General features: G+C 40.7%; 1 protein-coding gene across 3 annotated transcripts in view; it reads left to right on the top strand.

The window, feature by feature from the left end:
* TAOK3 (TAO kinase 3) overlaps positions 1-25,564 on the top strand; it is a 237,689-nt gene that overhangs the window by 126,097 nt on the left and 86,028 nt on the right. For all 3 annotated transcript variants that reach the window (XM_078154357.1, XM_021008044.2, XM_078154358.1), the window contains exons 6-12: positions 1,974-2,019; positions 4,361-4,457; positions 6,152-6,265; positions 7,918-8,009; positions 15,534-15,627; positions 17,153-17,234; positions 25,195-25,362. In XM_078154357.1, coding sequence (XP_078010483.1) covers positions 1,974-2,019; positions 4,361-4,457; positions 6,152-6,265; positions 7,918-8,009; positions 15,534-15,627; positions 17,153-17,234; positions 25,195-25,362 — 693 coding nt within the window. The remainder of the gene's footprint in view (positions 1-1,973; positions 2,020-4,360; positions 4,458-6,151; positions 6,266-7,917; positions 8,010-15,533; positions 15,628-17,152; positions 17,235-25,194; positions 25,363-25,564) is intronic.

Below are 25,564 nucleotides of genomic sequence, written 5' to 3'. Positions count from 1 at the left end.
AAGCTCTGGGATGGAAATCCCAGCTCTGACACTATGTGATCCTGAATAATCCTTATAGAAACCTCAGTTTCCTCATCTAGAAGATGGGAATAAATATAAATAAAATACATAATATATATAAAATATAAATTAAAAAAATAAACATAAATGAAATGCCATCATCTCCTTTCTTATAGGGTTTTGAGAAAAATGCTTTGTAAATTTTAAAGTTTTATATGAATATGAGTGGTTATTGTTATTATTACCAGCAACCTCAATAACCTCAAACATCCAAAAACCAAGAAGGAAATTTGTTCTTTTTGTTTTTATTTTTTTTTAATATCTTTCGGTAACCAGATTAGAAAAACAAAACTCATTGCTGCAGCTGAAATAATTTTCCTCTGTGCTCATAGAAAGCTTCCCAGGTCCCCACTCAGCATCTGTTTACCCTTAAGAATATAAATTCCCTGAGGACAAAAATTATGCCTTTTTTTTGGAGGGGGGGAGATGCAGTTGGGGTTAAGTGACTTGCTCGAGGTAATGCAACTAGTGAGTGTTTAAGGCCAGATCTGGACTCAGGTCCTTTACAGAACAAAAAAGAGCTCCAGACTTGAAATCAGGAGAGTTTGATCCTTACTCCTGACAGTGGCCTTCTCAGAACCTCCATTTCTTCATCTATAAAATAGGAATAACAATAATAATAATAATCACCCCAGGTGATTGCTATGAGATGTCCTATGAAAGCATTTTGTCAACCTTAAGTAGCTACGTAAATGTCAGCTATTATGAATGTACACCTAGCCAGATTAAATAAGATAATGTAGGTGAAAATGCTTTGTAAACCATTAAGCACTATCTAAATGCAAACTCTTACTGATATGATTATAGCAGGTTAGAGCATTTTTGTTGTTTGGGACTTAGAAAAATATGGATATTGATCATTTACTGCTCACTAATGTATCTGATTCCTCCCTGGTTGCCAGTATGCCTTCTCTTGGCTTATAGCTTATTAACCATTCCACATTTTGCAAAATCTTGTTTTCTGTGCCCACCTCAGTTCAAGCACAGTGATATCTAACGATAAATGGTCATTTCAGACCCTCTGCTTTCTGCAGCTACTGCTGCTATGATTAAGGTCCCTTCTATTATTACAGCTCCAACTAAGTAACGAGAGATAGAGCTAATATACTAACGGGCCAGCTCCTTGAACGTGGGGACTGGCTTTGTTTTCCCTTTGTACCCTCAAGGGACACATCATTGCACAGTGCATAAAGACCAGGCCTCAGAACCACGAAGTCTTGTCTATTATTGTTGGTGTTCTTTAATAGCTTCATGGACAGGAAGATCTGGCTTCAAGCCCTGCCTCTGACCCCTCCTGGTTGTGTGGCCTTTGGCAGGTCAATTAACCCCTCCGTGACCTAACTGTTCTTTAAGATCCTTAAGTTGCCAAGTAAGTGCCCACCTGCATCGGGAGAGGGAGTTTCCTCACCCGAGAATTCCCCATACCAATAAAATCCCAGGCCCTGTCCCTATCCTTATCCTTTGTTCCCCATTACTTAGCTCAATGTCTGGCGCATAGTAAGTGCCTAATAAATGCTTGTTGACTGAATGATTGATTGCTGATCAAGTATTGTTCAAAATCAGTATTTCTTAACACTGTTATTCTTAGCTACCTTACCGAAGATTCTTGTTTATTTACTAAAATTAGACAAAAAAGTGTATCTAATTAAACAGTTAGCCTTTAGAACTTAATGTTAAATAGAAACATTATCATTGACTACTTCTTTCTCCATTCTTCCTCTGCCCCAACCCATTCTGAACCCTTAGTCTCAATTGGGTCTTCAGCCTCACACACGAGTGTGCATGTGCTTAGTGTGCACACACGTGCACACACGCACACACACACACACACACACACACACAAATGTAACACCCAATTGGGGACCAGGCCTCCGGTTAATCTGGCCTCTTCTAATTGCCTTATTCTATTACAGTTGGTGATGGAATACTGTTTAGGATCAGCTTCTGATTTATTAGAAGGTAAGAGCGCAAATACTATTTCTTGCTTCATGGTAATCTTTCAGTGAGAATATTTTTTGCCCTTTGGCATTTTGTATGAAATAGCCTTCCAAGGGAAATAAATTGGTGATGGCCTTGGCTCAGGTGCTGTACACATAAAAGTGATTTGCAAACTTTATAGCACTATACCCTTGTCTTGTTGGCGTCATTCTCCCTAAGGGGTGGTTTGAAGCTCTATCACTGCAAAAGACATGGTCAGACTGGGGCTTGTCCAGAGAAGGATGGCCAGAATGGTGAGAGCCATGTCATAGCGAGGATCCCTTCAGAGAACTGGAACCTTCAACCTGGAGAAGAGAAGGCTTTGGGTGCTGGCAGAACCTGACAGTTGTCTTCAAGTATTCTCTGACATACTTAATGTGGTCTTGGGTCAATTCCAAGAGGGAGAGACTCACTTAAACAACTAATTTAACAAGTAACCTGAAGACCCTGAATCAATTAAAATGGGATAAAAGTTTAGAAATGATGACGAAATTTAAAGAAATGTACCATCTCCAATTTTACTACCACTCCCCAAAAAAATCCTCCTTAAGGATATGGAGACAGAAATTCTTCCTAAATCATCCAATCCAAAGAGCAGAAAAAGGAAAGATAATAAGTGATTAGCCTTTAAAGGCTGAATGATATATTGCAAAGTGGGGTCCTACCTGACTGTCTTCAAGTATTTGAAAGACTGTCATGTGGAAGAAAGATTAGCTTTTTGTTCTGTTTGGCCCCAGATTGTTGTTACTTTGTTCTCGAAGAGAACCAGTGACATCAGCAGGGTGATGTCTTGCCTTGCAAGTGAATTGGATTTAAATGAGGCAGAGCTGTACAAAGACATCAGCCTCACTGTCCCCTCCAGAGTCACTGGACTCCAGTGGCAAGACATAGATTGGGATGATTGGAGATGGCCCTGGAGGAAGTGGGAGATCTTGGCCTTTTTAAGCTAAGGTCTTTCCCAGGTCTCATTTTGTCTGAGGCAACACCCATTCAGTGGTTAAGGTTAGGTAAGAAATGAGGCAAAAGATGAGCTAGTTTGCCTTCACAAAAGAATCAGTCTGGGAGGGGAAGACCCTCAGAGTTTTTGTCCAGAACAGAAACAATGGCCCAAGGGAAAGAACTAGAAACAATAAGTAGACATTACAAAAAAGATTTCATCTGTATATAAGAGAAAAATTCACTAACAATTAGTGCTATCTTGAAATAGAATGGGCTGTCTCACAAGATATAACAGGTTTTCTCTCCCTGGAGGTCTCAAGTGCTGTCTGGGTGACCACCAGTCAGGGAAGATTGCAGGGGTTCCTATTCAGGTGCAGGTTGGACAAGCTGACCTTTGGGGTCCCCTTAAAGTCTGAGATCTACATCATCTTTTGGCTGGTTTTGCTTTTGGCTCTTCGTGGCCCAAGTCTGCCTTTTCAAATCCACTGGATATGGTAACAGCACACAATTAGATCATCTCCATCCTCTGGAGGGCCCTGAGTCTTGAAAGACCCAACAAGAAATTGGATTTTGAATGAAAAAGTCCATTTCCAAAGCACTCTACATTGTTGCCCACCTTTCCTTCTCTTCTCTTCCACAAATCTTGTGCCAAAGACTTTTGGAAATTTGTCAAGCACCTGGAGAGATTCATCTAGTTTGTACTTTTTTTAAAAAGTAAAAAATGTTCAACCTCTTTTTTTCCCCTCCCTTTTATATCCTCCTTGATAGCTGAACAGAAACTGCTGGCTGGGTGAGCGCACAAATAATGAAAACCTGTAGTTAGAACAAATAATTATAGATGGTTTTAGAGCAGAGGAAGATAATGTGACCAAAAAACCCTCCAGGCACTCAAAATGTCAGCAGAGACTAGTGCAACATAACTCTGGCCTGTTGGATTCAGCCATCTGTGTGGCTCTGTCATCTCTCCAGAACTCATTTGGGCCCACAACACAAGTTCAATCCCAGGTGATATCCTTTTGAGATGTACTTCTGACTATACTGGGCTATGCTGGGGTGGACTGGACTGGACTGTATCATAGCAGCAGGGTGGTACCCTAGATTTGGAGCCAAAAGCCCTAGGTTCAAATCCTGCCTCAGCTACTTAAAGCCTTGAGACCTTGGACAAGTCCACTTAATGCCTCCCGTCCTCCCTCCCTCATCCCTAAAATGAGGGGATCAAGATAGATGGCTTCTGAGGTCTCTTCAAGCTCTAGATCTGTAACCCTACGATGTTCATACTCCCAAATTATCATTTGGAAGATACTATCATTCAGTCTAACTTCAAATTTAAGATGGTATTGGGAATTAACAAAACCCACTGTTGACTTTTTTTCCCCCGCTTTAGTCCATAAGAAACCACTTCAGGAAGTAGAGATTGCTGCCATCGCCCACGGTGCCTTGCAGGGCCTGGCGTACCTGCATTCTCATATGTTGATTCATAGGTAAGACAGATGGGATGCTTCGTTTACTCTTCATTGCCAGCAAGGCAAAGAAACTTCATCCATAAACATGTGTGCCAAGGTTCAAGTGCCTGAAGACTTAGAAAGGCCATGTGGAAAGCTGCTACCTCTTGCCATGGAGTAGCCAGAGTTTGGCTCTGGCCGCCATGCTTCTACAAAGCCACAGAGATTGCCCTATCCACTGTTCTGTAGATCAGGGATTCTTCACCAATGGATCTGAGGGAAGTTTGTTAGTCAGCCAATAAGCACTGGTTAGGTACTTTACTGTGGGCTAGATACTGAGCTGAGCACTGAGGATCAGAGAAAAGGATGGGGCAGCTAGGTGGTGCAGTGGATAGAACACCAGCCCTGGAGTCAGGAGGACCTGAGTTCAAATCTGGCCTCAGACACTTGACGCTTACTAGCTGTGTGACTCTGGGCAAGTCACTTAATCCCATTGCATAGCCCCACCACAAAAAAAAAGGATAAACCCTGGGCCTGCCCTCAAAGGGCCAGTACTCTGGGATTCCCCATCGTAGAGCTCCAAATACGCCTTTGAAGTTCCTGGCTAAGCTCTTACAGTTCCTCAGACGCTTCAGTAAGGCCAAGATCTCTTTCACGTAGTTCTTCTCACCATTGTGCCACATGACCTTCTGTCCTGCTCCTTCTCATTCTGTGTCTCTTATCTGAATCAATTTGACCCAGATGGCTCTGAGGTCCCTTTCAACCCAGAGATTCTGTTATTTCTATGAAAACCCTGTCCCTGGTGTCCGTGGCACCTCTTTTAAATGCCTTGTAGAGAATAAAGTATCTATCACTCAGCTCATCAAAGGAGGGAGTTGGATTGGACGCACTCTAAGGGGCTTCCAGCTCTCAGTTTTAAAATTTCGAGCCTGTTCTTGCCCCATGTTGACCCACTTAAGAGAGAATGAACCATCGGATTTTTTAATGTCTCTTTCTTTTCTCCCCCCTCTTCTCCACTGCACCTCCCCACCATGCACTTGAACAGCCTTGAGTTCAACAACTTTGTGGGATAGAACAGGAGACAATTTCTTAACCTTGATGCAGGTTCATTTTGCTCTTTCAGGGCTTTCTCTTTACTATATGGTATTATTTTTAATAGCACCTTCCATATAACTGCCTTAGAGCCACAATTACCGTTAAAGGGGGAGATAAAGGAGCTTGGACAAGAGAGAAATGAAATGTTTCCAGGTGAGGTTTATTGGTAGGTAGTAAATAGGAAGACATAAATGGTTCCTACTGGAAAAGGTCAGTGACATTGGAAAAGAAAAAGGAAAAAGAAAAAGATTGCTACAAATGACACAAGTTTTCCCCACCCAAGGTGTTCAACCAGGTTGACTTCTGTATTAAAAAGACCGCAAAGCATCCTACGATAGCAAATAAACCAGGCTTTCCACAAGTCTCTCTTCCATCCGTGTCTGGCACTGTGCCTCCCAGAATTCCCTCCCCTTAATGGAAGCTGTCCCTTTAAGTAATTACTATGACCCTGTAAGCACCCCCAGGAATCTGGACCCCCTGACAGCAAGCAGTAATTACTAAATCCCCTTCTGGTTTCTGAGAAAGGTTTAATCAACTTTGTTGTCTTATTATGTTATGCTGCAACCTATTCCTTAATCAAAATGTATAAGGTGGTGTTTTTTTTTCTCCTCTGTCTATCCTTGTATCTTTTCCTCCAGGGATATTAAAGCTGGAAACATTCTCCTAACAGAGCCAGGTCAGGTGAAGTTGGCTGATTTTGGGTCTGCCTCAATAGCTTCTCCCGCCAATTCCTTTGTGGGGACCCCTTACTGGTGAGTAGTGCTGGCAAGCCCAGGACAGCCCAGGAATCCCATCAGTGAATGGAAAAGGCTCCATTTTTAAAAGCTGGGACTGTTAGGAATTTTGCTTAAAAGACAGGAGAAGAACCAGGGCATCAGCACCAGAATAGGGAGGACAACCCACGTGGTTCTAAATTGTTTAAGCTAGGTCCATGCTTCTTTGTATAAACTGATCAGAGAGATCCAGCTAGGGACCACACCTAGGTTTTGGGTTTCCTTTGGGTTTCTTTTGATGTTTCCTTTTGAGTCAAAGGCTCCAGGCATCTACAAGGAGGGTTACTTAGCATTCTCTACTCCTCCAACAAGTACTTGCTCAGTGAAGGAGCTCCAAGATCCTATTCTTCTTGAGTTCTCTGAGATGATTTTTCTGCCTCCTAATCCCAACTTTCATAGGTCTCCTAGGCTGTTCCTCTGTCTCCCATCACTTATAGACTAGAACTTGTATTCATCTTGGAAAATGATTGAGTAGGAAAATCACTTGTCTAATGAGGAACTGAGTCATCATTTGAATTTTCTGCTTATCTTATCATCGGTGAGCTTCCCCTGTGCATCATACTGCACCAGACTCTGGACAAAATGCATTAATCACCTGAGCTCCTAGAGGGCAAAATTCTGGCTGTCCAAGGAGAACGGAAATACACAAACGATGAAGATGTGTGCTATCTGCTACTAATGGTTCCTTGTTTGTGATACTCTTAGAAAAGTTGATAGTACTCCCTGGCATAGCACCATAAGCCATTTTATAAGTTGTTTTTTATTTATGTGGAGGGGAGAGAGATACATCCTTGAAGTCATCAAGGCCTGGGTTCAAGACACATACTGGCTGTGTAACCCTGGGCGAGTCACTTAATTTCTTTGTATGCCTAGGCAACGGTAGAGCAGGTGCATCAGTGAATGGAGTTTCCTCATCTGGAAGTTCTCTATATCTGGGGGGGGTGTTGGGACCAGCTCAAACTGTCTCACCAGAAACAACTGTGAATTTTTTCAGTGTGAGCATTTACACCTCAGAAGTCAGCAAATGCTACAAACCAGGGCTTGGTTTACCGTTTTGTTGATCGTTTAGACCTAAGCAAATGATGGAGGAAATGTTAATTATGTAAAAAAATGTAAAAGTATGCAGTGGGTGTATTTTTTTCCTGGACAGCCAGTTGTTAAATATTTACCCCCAAGCTCCTGCTTTTATCAGTGTAATCAAAGGTCCCATCCCTATCCCTATGCTAACATTTGTACAAGACAGGCGTCACGGCCTAGTAGGTAAAGAGTTAGGTTCAAATCCTACCTCTGCTGAGTGACCCTGGGCAAGTCACTTCACCTCAGAGCGTCTTAGACACCTCGGTGACCTGTTGTAGAGCAGCTGCATTTCCTCCTCTGGGAGTTCTCCATACCAATGAAACCACAGGTCCCATCCCTATCCCTTTTCCCTAGTGAAAGTATAGCATCATTCCAAAACTCAGCGTTTGTGCATATATTTGAATAATAATAACATTCAGTATGGTTCAGGGGGAAGTTTTTTCATTAAGTTTGATAATAATTGAAGGTAATTTTGTGAATCATGATCTTTGCTCTCTGGTGCCCCATATTGCTTCTTTTCTGAACCCTGAATTGTGTGTATTTCTGATCCACAGGATGGCTCCAGAAGTCATCCTCGCCATGGATGAAGGACAGTACGATGGGAAAGTGGATGTCTGGTCTCTCGGGATCACATGTATTGAGTTAGGTAAGCAGCAGCTATCCCATTTCTTGGCACAGAGGACATATGCCACGGGGGTACATTTTCTTTGCTTTTCTCTCTTGGGCTTCATATATCAGAAGATTGCTTCCTTCTTTTATTCCTATGACTGATTTAGATCAAGTTCCTAGAATGTGGAGTTGGGAAGGACCTTAATGGTCACCTAGCTGTTACTTAAGCCCATATGAGGTGGTGACCCACAGTTTAAGAAGCGCTAAAGGAGTTGCGGGTGGAAAAAGCTTAAGCAGCCTTAATCTAGACTAGCAGTTTTCAACCTCTTGGAGCTTAAGATCCCTTTAACCTCTTTAAAATTATTGAAAAGCTTCCAAAGAGCTTTTGTTTTTGTGGGTTATACTTATTTCACTTACAGTATTAGAAATTAAAATATCTTAGTATTATTATAAAAATTATGTTGATGTCTCGTCCGCAGATGATATTTAGATCTAACCAAACTCCCATCATTTTATAAATGTGAGCTTTAGCTGTTGTTCAGTCACGTCTAATGCTTCATGACCCAATTTGAGGTTTTCTTGGCAGAGATACTGGAGTGGTTTGCCATTTCCTTCTCCAGCTCATTTTTACAGATGAAGAACAGAGGTCAAGTGACTTACCCAGAGTCACACAGCTAGTAAGTGTCTGAGACTGGATTTGAACCCAGGTCTTCCTGACTTCAGGCCCAGTGCTTTCTGCATTATGGTGCCACCTAGCTGCCCTGTAGATGTGAGTGCTGAGGCTTAGAGCTTGAGGTCATTTTCCCAAGTTCCCGCTTGTGGTGCCTTAAGCTAGAACCCTGATGCAGTCCTGGCCTTTAGTCACTGCCTCACTTGTATTTGTTCTCACATTTTGTCTAGTAGGCAGCTGCGTGGTGCAGTGGGTAGAGCCCTGGATCTGGGACTCAAAAAGACCTGAATTCAAGTCCTGGCTCATCTGCGTGGCCCTGGACAAATCACTAAACCTCTCTCTGCTTCAGTTTCTTCATCTGCAAAATAGGGATAATTATAGCGCCCACCACACATTGTTGCTGTGAAGAACAAATGATTTATATAAAGTGTTTTGCAAACTTTCAAGCAATTTATAAATACTGTGTATTTTATTAGAAATAATAATAATCTAATTTTTACTTACAACATCACTAATGAGAAAGTATGTTTAATAGGAAGGTATATGTATAGCTTATATCAGATTGTGCGCCGTCTTGGGGAGGGTGGTTGGGAGGAAAGGGGAGAAAAATTTTAAACTCAAAAGCATATGGAAGTGATTGTTGATAAATCAAAATAAATTAATAGAAAAAAATTTTAAATAAGAATTTAAAAAAATAAGAAATAATAATAATCAACGATCGTGTATAGCAGGACATTTTAGGCACATAAGTAACACTGTCTAAAGCACCACCAGCATCTATACCGTAACTGCCCAATGCATCACCAGCTACCTGAATTATCATTTCCCCAAATTCTCCCCTCCTGCCCCAGGAGAGCTGCTCTTGACCCCAGCTGGCAATAAGCATTGGCTTGAAGGGACCTAATTTTGCCTCATGTTTATTTGCAACTATTATATTTTTATATTGCCGTTTATTTTCCTTTTAAAATACCATCTTTGCTGAGATAAGAGACTGTCAGTATTTTTTTTAAACTGTCTAATGCAGTTGTTTGATGCATTGGTTGATTTTGCAGAAACTGTTTTCCTCTCCTTTATTCTTTGTTAGAAGGGAAAGGGAAAGGACAGCCATTTTGGGAAGCGAAGGTGACGTAAAACCAAATGACATCAGTAGGAAATTTGATTTTTTTTTAAGAAGAAAAAGAAAGTATATATCTCTGTGATAGACACCTACTTAGTAGTTCGTTAGCACAAATAAATAGTTAAAACAATAGATCTGTAGAACAATAGACACACCAATGCATTGTTGGGGGAACTGTGAATCACTCCAGTTCAGAAAAGGTGGTTGGAATTATGTGTATAAAATGACTAAAACATCTATAGGCTTTGACTCAGAGATCCTATGCTAGGAAGTTGTTGTTAAGAAGAAAGTCCCCATACACACTAGAATAGTCTTAGCAGCACTTTTTGTTTTAGCCAACAAGTGGAAACAAAGTAGAAGCCCATCAGTTGGGCCATGGTGAAACCAATTGTGGTTCGGGAATAGCTGGGCTATTGCTGTTCCGTTAGAAGTGATGGACATGATGAACGCAGAGAAGCATGGAGAGACTTCCATGAAAGAGTATGAAATGAATTAAGCAGAACCAAGAAAACGATATGCACAGTGACCACAACAATGAAATATAAGAACAACGAGAAATCCACTTGATCTAAATATTGCAAAGTTGTAAAGACCAAGCGTGGATCCCAAGAAGAAATACAGGAAGGCACCTCCTTTGAGCTTTGCCAAAGTGGAGGTCCATGACTGTGGAACACTGCAGAGAATGCCAGTTTTTAAAGTACATTTTAATTGATTTTGGTGATTTTTTTTCCTCTTATTTCTTATAAGGGATAGCAGAAGGAGAATGAGAGAGAGAAAGAGGAGATACAGGGCAAAATGTAGACAATGATAAAACCAAAGATAGAAATGAAAATCTATTTTTAAAAGGAAGAAAACAAAAGTATATACCATGATAATAGCCAAGATGTCATATGTCATAGGAAAGGAGGGAAGGAAGAATTTGTTTCTAATGTTATTATATTGTGTAAATATCAAATGTTATTTAAATTATTATTATAAATAGTATTTTTTCTAATACTTTGACCTAATAGTTTCCTTTGTCTGACCCTGTGAAGTTTTCTTTTTCTCTCTTCCAAACTTTTTTGTTTTCTTCTGTATATTTTTTATCTTTTATTGATGTTAATACAGACACACATACATATGGAGGAGGGAAGGAAGGAAAGAAGGAAACATATGAAATGCCACTATGTAACTTTGTAATTTGTAAAAATGCCACTTTTAACTTTTGCCTTCTCAATTTGCCCCTCTTTGGGGGTAAGAGGCTCATAGCAAAGAAATCTCCTCAAGGTTGGTGTTCTGTAAACACCTACAGTTACTCAAATTAAAAACACTGTATTCCTTTCTCACGTCTTTCCCTTAGCTCCAGAAAATAGAAATGACCATCTCTACAGCAGTTGGGAAAGCTGCTACTTTTTTCAGGGGACTAATGTAAAATTTCATTAGGTCTTGGGGAATTTCCTGAGTTGCTCATGTGGCTAAGGCAACGGACAACCCAAGTGAGCTACTGGGATCTTTTGGACATCAAAGGAAAGTGAGGCAGGTCTCCATCACATTGGGTGGACCCTCTGTGGCAAACTTATAATAGGACATGGATAGGTCACAATCTACATCACAGGAAGCAATAATGTCTAGATCAATGAGATCACAAATCCAAAGGTATATTTTAGTCTGGGGATACCTGAAGTGCTTTTTAAAAATTATTCTTTACGGCGCCACTAGGTGGCACATTGGATGGAACACTGGCCCCGGAGTCAGGAGGACCTGAGTTCAAATCCAGCCTCAGAGACTTGACACTTACTAGCTGTGTGACTCTGGGCAAGTCACTTAACCCCAATTGCCTCACCAAAAAAAAAAAAATTTTATTTATATATATATATATATATGTATGTATGTATGTATATATTCTTTACACGCATCGATTTCAAAACAACTTAAGTATTTGATTATATTGCCAATTACAGAAAATTTAGATACAATCCAACTTTTAAAAATTAACCTCCAATCCTTGTGAAAGGGTACAAATAAAGCTATTAATTCTTTTAACTGATGTTTCCTTAGTCAAAAATTTTCTTTCTTTGAATCTTCTATCTTCACTCCCTAGTCTACCCAATGGCATCCTCTGTCCACTTTCAGGTTTGGTTTTGTTTTGTTTTCCATTTGTTTTTCTTAAGCAGCTATATTCTTTGTCACAGTTCACATTTGTTCATTGTGCCATGTAAAAAAAACCTGTCTGTGTTTACACAATTACTTAAAACAATTTCAAAATTTAGAATGGTTGGCCTGGGATAGGAGTATAAGTATCACTTGGTTCAACTTCTCCCCCCTCATTTTTTAAATTAATTTTTTCATTTTCCCTCACCTCACCTCATTCTTACCTCTAACCCCACATTGAAAAGAAAAAGAAAACCCTTGTAACAGTTATACATAGTCAAGCAAGATAAATGACCGCATTGGTGTTTGAAAACATATGCCTCATCCTGCATATTTGAAGGGAAGCATTGAGCAGATTGTTATTCTAAATCTTGTTCATCTAAGAAGTGTTGAAAGAACTATACTTGCGAAATCCCAAATCTTTAATATAATTCTAAGATAATATAAATGAGTGGAATGGAAAAGTAATTCATTTTTAACCTAAGAATATAACAGCAATATTTGAAATATATTTTCCTCGAAGAAAGTCCTGTTGGAATCTTTTTTAAAAGTTCAGAGAATAGAACAGAAAGAAGCCCAGACAAACAGGACAGCTTAAAAACCAACAGGTCAAACTTTTGTTCTTAAAAAGAAAAACAAATGCTATGTAATTGTTATGAATTCTTATGTACCATCTCATTCTATTCTATGTATGTAGAAATACCCATTTTATTTGATGTTTATTATGTTCAGAATAAAGACAATTTTTTTAAAAGATAGATATATGTATTTATATATATATGCACACACATATATATATACATACATCCATGTGTGTATTTGCATGTGCATATATACATACATTTACATATACATATACATGCATTTTGGCATACTGAAATTTTGGCATTTAGGTATCTGGCATAATGAAAAGAACCAAGATTACCGTTCCTTATAATTGAGTTGCACATTCCACTGTCGATCATAAGTTCTTTGAGGGCGAGGACCATGTCATAATTAACTTAATGTCTCTCTTGTCTTCCAGCACAGAGTCTTCTTAAGATTTTAGATTTGGAAGAGATTTTAGAGACTGTCTAATCTCTGTTTATAGATGAGGCCGCTGACAATCAAAGGCACTTGGCCAAGGGGCACCATGGGAATTCAAAACCCAGTCTTTTGACTCCAAATCTGGTGCTGTGTAGTAGGTACTAAATAATTGATGGCTGAATAAACAACCAAAGTGATTTGGCACCTAAACTTTTATTATAAGCATTCTGACGGTCATCTTTCTCAACTGTGTTATATACCCAGAAAGCAGAGCTTGATTTGATAACCTCTGAACCAAGATTGATGATGAGAAAGTGGCTGTGTATACAGAAACCAGCATCAAGTGGGTCGAGGTGGGGAAGGATGGGAATCCATCTATTATAGCAAGTAGACTCTAAATGCATGAAATGGAGCGTGCAGGCCAGAGCCCTCTTTTTATTCTCGCATTCATTTATTGGCTAAAGAATTCTTTGCTGACCTCCTCTTATGCATGTGATTTTCATCACTGTATAGGGTACTAAGGGGAAATGTAAAGACAAACAAATGAAGATTGCATCAATTGTGATATCTTACTCTCACAAAGTTTAGGAAGATCTCTAATATGTTGACTGAACCCTTTCCTCCCTCTGACCATCTAGATCTGCTATTGTCCCTTCTGAACTTTTTTGTCTCCTATATATTTTAAATCTTGTTATGGTCTGTGATTGTATATATGTATACGTGTATATATGGATGTGCATATACATACATGTATATATACATGTATTTGTGTATCTGTATATATTTATTTTTTGCATCTCTCTTGCTACCTTCTTAACTCACTCTCCCCAAATAGAAACTCACTCTCCCTTCCTCTTAACAAATAACCAAAACACATCAATATTTTGGTTACAACTGACATGCATGTCTCATTCTGTGCCCTTAGTGTATCACCTGTATTCCAAGAAAATATGTGATAGGTGGTGGTGATGATGATGATGATGATGATGATGATGATGACGACATGTATCTAGAGCTTTTAGGTTTTCCAAGCTCTTTACGTATGTTAACTCATTGAATCTTCACAACAACCCTAGGAAGTACATGCTTTCCCATTTGACAGATGAGGAAACTGAGGCTGAGGGGGCTTTAGTGACTTGCCCAGCTGAGGAGAAGGACTTGAATTCAGTACTTCTTGACCCCAGGTCTCAGGCTTTATCCTCTGTGCCACCTAGCTGCCTCTTAAATTTAAAGAATTAGCAGGATTTAGCTAAATGGATAAAAGTATTTGAGCCAGAATAAGTGTCGTGAACCCAAGAGTGCTCCAACTTGACCCAGTGCTAGGATATCCTGGAAGAATTTCTGTATAAGCAATTCATCGTCCTTGGATTGCTCTCCAAAATTCCATTCAATGAGTGTTTATTAAGAACCTGCTGCGTGTTAGGCACAGCGCTGTAAATTTTGTATGCTAAAACAAAAATGCCTTTCAGGAGCCTACATTCTATTCACGTACAGAAGTAAATGACATGTACAAAGGAACCTCAAGAAGGAGAAAAGGCCAGTCACTAGAGAGATTAGGGAAGTCTTTCTACAGGAAAACAGCACCCGAGCTATACCTTGAATGAAGCTTGAGATTCCAACAAGGAGGAGGTAATGAGGAAGAAGAGTCTAGACATGGGGTCCGCTTATGCAAAGGAGGGAGACAGGAGGCACAGGGTCTGAATTTAGAATTGCTGGCTCTGCCATAATAGGATGATGGTGTTGGAGATATCAAGGCCTGGAAGGAGCTCTGAAGTTGGAGTCAAAGGACCTGGGTTCAAATCCTGGATCTGCCATTTACTAGCTATGTAACCTTGGACAAGTCCCTTCCCCTCTTATCTATAAAATGATGAGGTTAGAATCACCAAAGTTCTTAGATTCTATGGATTTTTGGTATTATTTTGATAACTGTATTTCAGTATGTGGGTTTCTTTAGGCAGATAGATGGTGTAGTGGATAGAGCATCTTCCTGAGTTCAAATCTGGCCTCAGACACTTACTAGCTGTGTGACCCTGGGCAAATCATTTAACCCTATTTGCTTCAGTTTTCTCATCTGTAAAATAAGCCAGGGAAGGAAATGGTAAACCACTCCAGTATTTTTGCCAAGAAAACCCCAAAAGGGGTCACCAAGAGTCAGATATAACTGAAACAATTCAACTACCACCACATATTTTATTATATGCATCTAAAAACACTGCTCTGAGAAGGAATCCATAGACTTCACCAGCCAGCCAGATGGGTTCAGGACACAAAAGGTGATGAGCCCCTTCTTCAGTGAGCTCTAAGGCCCCTTTCAGTTGTAAATCTCTGATCCCCTGACAATTCAAAAGTAATAATAAAACTTTTCTCCTGGACTGAAATTAATCCCTTGAAATGAGCCCTTTCAGGGTCCATATCTTCCTCCATTAAGATGACCAGCAGCTTCTCCTGAATGTCTGTCCTGGGCTGACCCAGGAGATTAAAATAAGTGGATTAGGTGCCATGACGACAGTAATGAGTTATTGATTTAGCAGCAATGCTCTGTTCCTACTTCCTCATCTCTTTCTCTCACCGGTCTCCTTCAAGAACGGTATTAGCACCCTTCTCTTGTCTCCTTCCAGCTGAACGGAAGCCCCCCCTTTTCAACATGAATGCAATGAGTGCCTTATATCACATAGCCCAGAATGACTCCCCGGTGTTACAGTCAAATGAATGGTAAGACCTCTAGTATTTTGTCCTGTTTTGTTTTCTTCATTGGATTTCTCTGAGACTCTTTCCATCCAGGGGTCCCTTTCCATACCTTGTGAATAAATATCTGATGTTAGTTCCACCAGATGCCAGTTTTCGAGAAGCCAGACAGTTGGCTGCTTTGTGGGTGTAAGTGATGTAAACAGACTCCTCCTGAGTCCTAAGGGCCTTGCTCCTACCTACTATTGCTCTGGCGCAGACTGTCCTGGGTTCCTGGTTGGTGTGCAGATGGTTAGTTGATTCTCCAGCAGAAGTGGCCCTAAAACCTCCTTCCACAATCTCATGTTTCTCTACTCTCCCAGTATGGTTTTGTTCTTATGTTAATAACCTCAGTCCCTTCCACTGTAATTCATGCTAACTTCAGGTTTCTGTAGTTGTAGGCATCTCCCTTATCTTTTCTGTGCGGATGTGCATATACGTTGATTGTATCTTTACTGTACAGAGACTTCAAAGGGGTGAGAACATAGAGAAAGATATCGATCACCTGTATGGACATTTCACCCTGATGACACATATAGAATTCTTATTGTTTGTTGTGCTGTTGTGTTGTATGGCAGATCTGGGACAAGGAGGGGACTGGGGACAGGACCTGTGGTTTCACTGTTCCAGGAAATACCCCCCTGTCAATGCACGTTGGCACCTTCTCTCCAGCTTAAGAGTCCTAGAGAGTTGCCTATTTCACTAAGAAATTAAATGACTTGCCCAAGGTCGTATCATCAGTAGATGTCAGAGGCAGCCCTTGAACCTGGCTCTTTCTTTATGATGAAATGATAGCAAATGTAAAACATTTTGCCAACCTGAAAACAGTATGTAAATACACAGCTGTTGTTATTGTCATTATTCATGGCTTGGAGGGTAGCTCAAAATCCATTGCATGTTATGGTAGCTTTACTTAAAAGGAGTGAGACGGGATAAAAAAGGGCTATGTACGTGTCCTCTGAATCACCCTCCCTGCTGAAAATGTAAGCGGTTCTGTTCGTTTCTCGGGCTGTGTAGATAGCATGTCTCAGGATATACTTATCTTTGTATTTTGGGGAAAAGTACCTCCATCAATGAGATCACAGGTCTCAGGAGGCCCTACCAGCAGCATCCAAAAGCCCAAAACAGTTTAACCCATGAACAGGTATTGAATTTGTTCCTGATGTCCCTAAAACAAACCCTTCCCCCCAAAAAAATCCTTTCTTCAAAACCTAAAATTTCATTTGGATGCAAAGGAGTGTGTGGTATAGTGAAAAGAGCATGAGATTTAGAGTCAAAGGACTTGGGTTTGCGTCCTGGCTTTGTCACTGAATCCCTGTGTAACCTTGGGCAGGTCACTTCCCTCTCTGAGCCTTGGTTTCCTCAATTGTGAAATCGAGGAGTCTCAGCTGGTTGATACATAGGTCCTCTGGCCCTACAATATTTAAGTTAATCCAATATGCTTTATAACTCCTGATTTTCTTTTTTTAAGTGATTGATTGGTTGGTTGATTTTCCTTTATTTGTGTCCACAGGTCAGAGTCCTTCAGGGGATTTGTTGATTACTGCTTACAGAAAATACCTCAGGAAAGGCCAACATCAGTGGACCTATTGCAGGTAATTTTCATCCTTTCATCTGAGATGGGGTTGAAGTCATTCCATAGTAGAACTTAATCATAAATCATTCCCATGACCACTCACTCTCACACAGTGACTATCTCCTCATTTAAATAGGAAAAGTTGCCAGGCACTTAAACTGTATAAGCCTTAAACTGTATAAGCTCTGTTTTGGCAATACAGTGATTTTTGCCTATGGGGTTAGTGGGTGGGGATCGGGGATAAAAGTCATTAATAAGAAAAATGTATGGTGCTTATTAGTATGTTTCCCACAGCCATTAATTGCTCTGACTTTGAGCTACTTTATCCCTGACCAAAGACTTTTCAGGAGTCCAAAATATTAATCAAGTACTTAAAAGCATTATTGAAAGACTTAGCATCATGATAGAGAGAAGGGCAGATTGGGAAAGGGGTAAACAGAAGCAAATACTTCTGAGGAGGGACAGGGTCAAAAGAAAGAATAGAATAAATGGGGGGGCAGGATAGGATTAAGGGAAATAGAGTTAGTTTTTCACAACATGTCTACTATGGAAGTGTTTTGCATAACTGCACATGTATGGCCTGTATTGAGTTGTTTGCCTTTTCAATGAGGGTGGGTGGGGAGGGAGGGAGGGAGAAAATTTGGAACCCAAAGTTTTAAAAACACATGTTTAAAAAAATGTTTTCACGTGCAACTGGGAAATAAGAAATACAGGAAATGGGGTACAGAAATCTATCCTGCCCTACAGAAAAATAGAAGGAGAAGGGGATAAGGGGGGGGTGGAGAGGTAGAAAGGAGGGCAGACTAAGGGAAGGGGTATTTAGAATGCATGCCATCTTGGGGTGGGGGAGGGGTGAAATGGGGTGAAAATTTGGAATTCAAAATCTTGTGGAAATAAATGTTGAAAACTTAAAATACATAAATTTATATCAAAAAGAAAGACTTAGCATCATAGCGGTTGGACTTCCTTCAAAACTACATAGAACCATGATTTCCTCAACATCATTCTCTCTACTGTTCGAAATTGCAACCCATCTATAGACTGCCCCCCCAAAAAAGATTTCCTCATGTCCAACATAGTGATGAGCCTCTGAGAACTCAGTCTGATTGGTTGCCAAATGACACAGTCCACCACCAGGCCTTTACGCAAAGTCCTACCCAAACTTGGCAGGCCTTCCTGGAGTCTTTTCTCCACCAACATGGCTGTCAAGACTACAGGGTCACCTCCATGCCACATTGGCTGTATTTTATACAGTTCATGAGTAATGTTGGTGGCCAATACTGCTAATGTAGTACTTTAGTCAGTCAACGAACATTTATAGAGCACATATTACCATCCAGGACCCTCAGCTAAGCACTGAGTACACCAAGAAAGGCAAAAATATGGTCTCTGCCCTCAAGGAATTCCCATTATAATGGGAGAGACAGCATGAAAGAAACCAGGTACATAGAAGATAACGTAGGGAGTGGAGGCTAAGGAATCTCAGGATGAAGCCACAAGCAGCTTGGGGGGCCAGGAAAAACCACCAGAAGAAGGTAAGATTTGAGATGAGTCTTAAAGAGAGCCAGGGAAATGGAGATCAAGGAAGTGCTTGGGGTAGGGTTTTAGCTCAGCTCTTCCTGACTCCATGGCCAATGCTCCCTCTATTCACTGTGCCACCTATATTAGAGACTTTCAAAACAAATCCAATAAGCAGGAAAAGGGGGAGTGTTTTGGCACACTTTGGTGGATGCCCAGAAAACTCACCAACCACCTTAGATTTATAAAGGCTTATGTGTAAAGATGAAGGCAAGGGAAGGTAAACTAGAATGAATACAAAAGTATGGGATGGTCTTGGAAGAATAGTCAAGAGTGTTCAAATTCAAAAGAAGCCAAATCTGGCAAGGAAAGCCAAACCATTGGCTTAACAAAAAGTGCTGTTGTTGTTTTTGGCTATGTTGGGGAGTGGGAGAAGGAAGATCAAAGCAAAGCTATGAGCGGCTTGGGGTGGATGGGATTATAAACTGACAACAGACGTGGAGTTCTCTTGGTTCTCGTTTTGTTTGTTTTCTCTGCCAAGAAAAACTGGAAATGACTAGATAAAAATGGTCAGAGGGGAGGTGATCCCCCAAATTATTAAGGAGATAGTAGTAACAGAACCTACTCTCTGACTCTCATGAATTCAAATCACCAGGCTCAAATGAATGACTTTGTTAGTTAGTAAAAGAACTGACAGCCAGGACTGCTGAACCACAGACAGTTATAGTTCTAAGGTCATGGAGAACAGGAAAGGGGCCATAGGCCTACTCCCCAAGTCCTGAGCAAACATCCTTATCTTCAAAAAAGGAAAGCAAGTAGAATCCAAAAAATTATAGGCCAGTGAACTTGACCTTGATTCTAGCACATACTATTAAAGAGATGGCTAGTGAATGTCTTGATAAGGAAGCAACAATCACAAAGGATTATTATGACTTTGTCAAGAAGAGACACTCCAGGCTGATCTTGTTTCCTTGTTTGAGAAGGTTAACAAACCCAGGAGGCTGCTGTCAATACAGTCTATCTACATATTAAATAAGCATTTGATAATCTATCTCATGCTATTCTTGGAAAAGATTCAGAAATGTGGGCTACGTGATAGTATAATTATGTGGATTCTGAACTGAATGAATGGCCGGCCCCAAAGGTTAGTCATTAAGAGTTCCATGTCGCCATGGAAGGGAGATGTCTACAGCAGCAACCCAGAGAATTGTGTCCATCGTCTGCTGTTCAGTGTGTTGGTAATGTCTTGAATAAAGGCAGATATAGCATGATGAACATGTTTTCAGTTGTCACCAAGCTAGGAAGTATAGCTAGCATACTGGATGACAGATAGGAGCTAAATGAGTCACCAGTATGGCATGGCAGCCTAAAGAAAGCTAAGGCAATCTGAGGCTACGTTAAGATAGGCAGATGTGCTAGAAACAGGGAAGTGGTGGTTCTGCTCACCTCTGCCCTGGCCAGCTTACATCTGGCCCATTATGTCACATGTTAAAAGGGCCATTGGTAAGATAGAAAGTGTCCAGCATAGAGCAGCCAGCATGATGGTCGGCTTTTTGTCCTTTGCCATATCAGGACTGGTTGAAGGAACTGAGGATGTTTAGCTGGGAGAGGAGAAGACTTGCAGGTGCATAATAACTGTTCTGTCTTGTGCAACAGATTAGAGCGCAGACCCAGAAGCAATGGCTGAGAGTTGCAAAAAGGTATATCCAGACCTGAAGTTGGGAAAAAGCTTCCTCACAAATAGAGCTTTCCCCTAGTGAAATGGGCTGCCATGGCAGCTGGTCGATTTCCCCTTCTTGGAGGCCTTCAAGCAATGGCTGGGTGACTATCTGTTAGATATGCTGAAGAAGGGATTCCTTTTCAGATCTGAGTTGCATGCAGTGACCACTGAGGTCCCTTCCTACTCCAAATTCTGTGGTATTGGGTAAACAAGGGTCTGTGCCAGTTTGAGGAGCAACATCAGGGAAGCCTTCATGGAGGAGGTAGCTCCAAGTTGGTCTTCAAAGGATGGGCACGAAAGGGAGGTAGTAAAAACAGCTCAGAAAGACTTGAACACTCTGATTAATGCAATGACCAATTAAAATTTTAGAGGACTATTGACAAAATATGTTACCCACCTCTTGACAGAGTGGTGGTGGACTCAAGATGCAGAAATAAGATACACGTCTTTGGCAGTGTGGGAATTTGTTTCCTTGACTATGCATATTTGTTACATGGGTTTACTTTTTCTTTTTTCTTTTTTTTTTCCTCACTGGGAAGGTAGGAGGATAGGGATAGGGTGGCAAAAGAAAGAAAAGAAAAGAAAAATCATTGAGGCATCTTTTTTTTTAAATTTCAGAGAACAGAAGGAGGATCACAAAGAACCATAGATAATCAGGACAGCTTTGAAAGTTATAGCCTAAACCCGATTGTATATTTAAAAGGAAAACCAATCCATATATAATAAAGAATTTCACTTTCTCCTACAATCTACTTTTTCTGTTCTACAATGTATATGAAAATACTCATTTCATTTGGTATTTCTTAAGTGGAGAATAAAAATAAAAATTTAAAAAGTAAGAAAGTATAAGAGAATTATTGGACAATGAGGCAAGGGTCAATCCATTTAGAGTAAACGTCTAGATGACATTAATCTCTTATAGAAAATGGCAATTTAATGGGGTATAATTATTAGCCAGACCCTTCTTCTTTTTTTCAGCCAACCTCTTCTTAAGGCTTTTCATCATAACTTTGTGTTCGATATGCCCAGAATCTCCCTTCTTTCCATTTTGTTCTGTCAAAGGGTGTTCACAGTTCAATGGCTTTTGAAGGATAGTTCCAAAATGCTTTCCAGGATGGTATGGCTAATTCCCAGCTCCACCAACAAGGCATTGGTCTTACACTCTCTTTCTAGGAAAGGTTAAAATTTTAACTCGAGTGGGCTCTTAAAGTTCCATTAAAGTCCTTCTCGTAGACATTATCATGGGATGGAGATGGCCCAAGTTTCTCAAACACTACCCCATCAGAACACAAGTTGCAGCAGGTCCCTACTAAGCTTGATTGTCTTGGGGGTCCAAGTCTGCTAGTCTATCATCTTAGGAACTAGCACAGCTCCATTCAGAAAGGCATATCACTGAAAGGTTGGCTGCCATATGAGATTTGGGAGTGTTGGAAGAAGAGAAAGGAAGCTCATGAAACTGTCTGTTGAGGCCTTGCCTGCCTGTAAGGGTTTTGATCCACATTGGTGGAAGAGTTGTCCAAGCTGATGGAAACATGGATCTTTGGATGTGCTGAAGATGAAAGGTCTCTTCCCATCCCTTAGTCCTGGCACAATACTGAAACATAATAGGCATTTGATAAATGTTTGTTGGCTACAGCGATTCATTATGGGGTACTTATCTATAGTGTTATCTATTTTCCATGATAATTCAGAAACCAACATTCTTTATCTACTTGTTGGTTTGGGTACTGATTGAAGAAAAAAGTAATCCTGCAGTGTAGCTTTTAATTTAAGGCTGCTTTCCCACTCATCACAAGGCATTTTCAACTATGCTTATGACCATTTCCTGCTTTTGCACCTCAGAAACAGAAAATGCATCTGCCTTTTTTTTGGGGGGGAGGGATAGCCATTTACTCTCAAAATAGCTTTTAATTATGGCCTATTATTGGCTTTCTGATTAATGTGCAAGACAGAATCTACATCTGTCTTCATATGGGAATGGCCCATGTGCACATACATGTTAATGGGTATACCCAAAGCTTTCTCTTTAGCTCATTTGCCTGCATCATAATGCTACAGTTGGCTAAAATGTTTATTTTTATGGTTCCTTCATGACTTCACTGATGTCATTCAGGGGTTTTTTTAAGTGTATTTTTTTTATTAAGTATTTCCTCTGTGCCAGGCACTGTGCTAAGGACTGGAGATATGAAAAGAGGCAAAAGGCAGTCCCTACCCTGAAGGATATTATGTTCTAATAGGGGTCAAAATGCAAACAATTATGTACAGACAAACTATAGACAAGATAAACTGGATAAAATCAGCAGATGGAAGGGAGCAGCATTAAGGGAGATTGGGAAAGGCTTCTTCATGTGGCCCAGAAGCCCTTCTGTTCTTTTTGGGAAGATACAGCAGGGTCAGAGAATCTGGTGACATCTTAGGTCACAACTGTAGAACTGATGGATTATTTTTATGATACATATTAATGTTTCTCAGTTATGCTAGAAAGACTTCATTGTACATTGTCTCCTTAGCTTTCCTCACCCTAAAGCTCACTTTTACTGACCCATTTTGTCTCTGAGTAGTTTCCTGCATCCCACCTATTTTTACGCTGAAGCCACTGGACTTGGAAAACAAGAACTATTAACAGGGCCCTTATACAATTCTTTCTCAGTGCCATCAAATAAATGTAAGATGCCATAATTACTTCTTCCCCTCTGCCTGTTGGTGGTATGTAGGCCTCTAGTTGAGGTGTTTTAGTTTTCAGTCCAAGGGTCTTAATTTGGTATTTTCATTTCTTGAGCCTTCAGTTCAATTAAACTGATTTTTTTTGAGCACCTATTATGCTCAAAGTACTCTGCCAGCCATCACAGAAGATACAAAGATGAGGAAGACACAACACCCCATCCTCAGAGAGTCTGTGATCTGGTGGGGAATAACTCAATTACGTCAATAACAATGATGCAAAACTTGATGTAGAACTCTGGGCCTGGAGTCAGGAAGACCTGGGTTTAAATTCAGCCTCAGACACTACTGTGTGACCTTGGATGTGTCATTTAACCTCTGTTTACCTCAGTTTCCTCATCTATTAAATTGGGATCATAATAGCACCCACCCCATGGGGTTGTTGTGGGGATCACACGAGATAGTATTTGCAAAGTGCTTAGCTCAGTGGGCACTATGTAAATGCTAGCTATCATTATTATTATTAGTAGGCAAACAAACTGTTGATAGGCGTTCTTGGGAAGGAAGAGCTAATCTCCTACTGGGGAGGTGGGCAGGCAGCAAGCATTTGTTAAGCAAGGGGAAGTGAGCATTTTAATCAGGCCTTGAAGATTGGGTCTCATTAGAAGGTTTTGTACAGAAGAATTGACATATTTGAACCGTCCTATAGGAGAACTCGTCTGGCCGCATTTTGTAGCGTTGCCCAATGCAAATAATGAATTCTACACTGGCTTTCTCCTAATAACAATCATACTTCCAAGAGACCTTCCAGTGCTGTTGTTTGGAATTCAGTCCAGAGGGACATTTATCGAGTGTCCACAAAGACTGGGAGTAGGGAGGCGATTCAGTTCAACAAAGAGTGGGGAAGAGCCAAGTCTGAAGAATCTATCATTCAGTCATTTTCAGTCATGTCCTACTCTCCATGACCTCATTTGGGGTTTTCTGGGCAGAGATACTATAGTGGTTTGCCATTTCCTTGTCCAGCTCATTTTACAAATGAGGAAACTGAGTCAAAGAGGGTGAAGTGACTTGCCCAGGGTCACCCGACTAGTAAGAACCTGAGGCTAGATTTGAATCCAGGTAAATGAGTCTTCCTGACTCCAGGCCTGGTGCTCTATGCACTAGGGCTCTGCCTAGCTGTCCCAATGAATCTCTAGGACAGGTGTGGGAACCTGAGGCCTCTAGGTCCTCAAGTGCAGCCCTATGATTGAATCCAATTTGTTCTGTGAAGGTTCCCCACCCCAGCTCTAAGATGTGACAATTAAATTAAATTGGAAGAAAGATGACTCCTGGCTTTCAGGCCTGGGACAATACTGACACCAGTGGCCAAAATCTGGAGGTTAGGAAGAGAGATTTGGACAGAAGGGTGATAAGTTGGGGGGGAAATATATTGAGTTTATGGTATTATGGGGGTAATAACGGCACCTAACTCACTGGGCTGTTGTGAGGAACAAATGGAATCCCATGGGTAAAGCGCTTTGTGAACATTAACATCCTATATAAAGGCTAGATATTATTATTGGGAAAGAAGCCACAGAGGGATTTCAGAGCATAAAGGAGTAACGTTGGGAGGGCCTGTCAGTAGGCTGTCATCTAAAGGGAATTGGGAAGACAGTGACCCCAGGGCCTTGATGAAAATAAAAAAAGGTGTGTTACATTGGTTGTCGGAAAAGTTCCTCTTTTCCTCAAGGCCTATCCTTGTTCTATGATTTCAGACAAGGAAGGAAGGAGGAAAAAGATTTCCCACCTTACAGAGTTCTCATCTTTTTGGCCCCACTGTGGTTCCTCAGTGTGATTAAATTAACCTTAGTTGTTTTAACCTAAATCCTAAAACAGTAGTCCCACATGGTTTTGGAAGAAAAGAAGAAAATAATCCTCATTGGCATTTGGTTTTTGTGTTCTGGGTGGGGGAGATAACATCTATTTGCAAAAACTCACCCATCTGCCTTAAGGAACTATGTTTATTTTCTATGCACATATGATAGAGATTGCCAAATGTTCCATGACCACTCATCTCTGCTTCTTTTTATCCTTCATTCAGCATGACTTTGTACGCCGAGATCGGCCACTGAGGGTCCTAATTGACCTCATACAGAGGACAAAAGATGCCGTTCGTGAGCTGGATAACTTGCAGTATCGGAAAATGAAGAAAATCCTTTTCCAAGAAACCCTGAATGGACCCTTGAATGAGTCACAGGAAGATGAAGAAGTAGGTTCAGCCTTAGGGTGGGGATGGGGGTAGGGGGCAAAGCTTTGGCTCATCACAGGTTGGACCAGGAGAAGAGACTTTCTCTGATTTACACTTGTCTCTAATTAGTTTTTTGACATCAGTTATGACCCTTCCGAATGGAGAAGGAATCCATCTTAGTCTGTCATCCATAGGATCCTGGCTTTAGAATTGGAAGGGACCT

This window comes from Phascolarctos cinereus, unplaced genomic scaffold (genome assembly GCF_003287225.1).
Source record: "Phascolarctos cinereus isolate Bilbo 61053 unplaced genomic scaffold, phaCin_HiC Scaffold_4;HRSCAF=312, whole genome shotgun sequence".
In the NCBI taxonomy this organism is placed as follows: domain Eukaryota; kingdom Metazoa; phylum Chordata; class Mammalia; order Diprotodontia; family Phascolarctidae; genus Phascolarctos; species Phascolarctos cinereus.
This window is presented reverse-complemented; position numbering and strand designations above follow the sequence as displayed.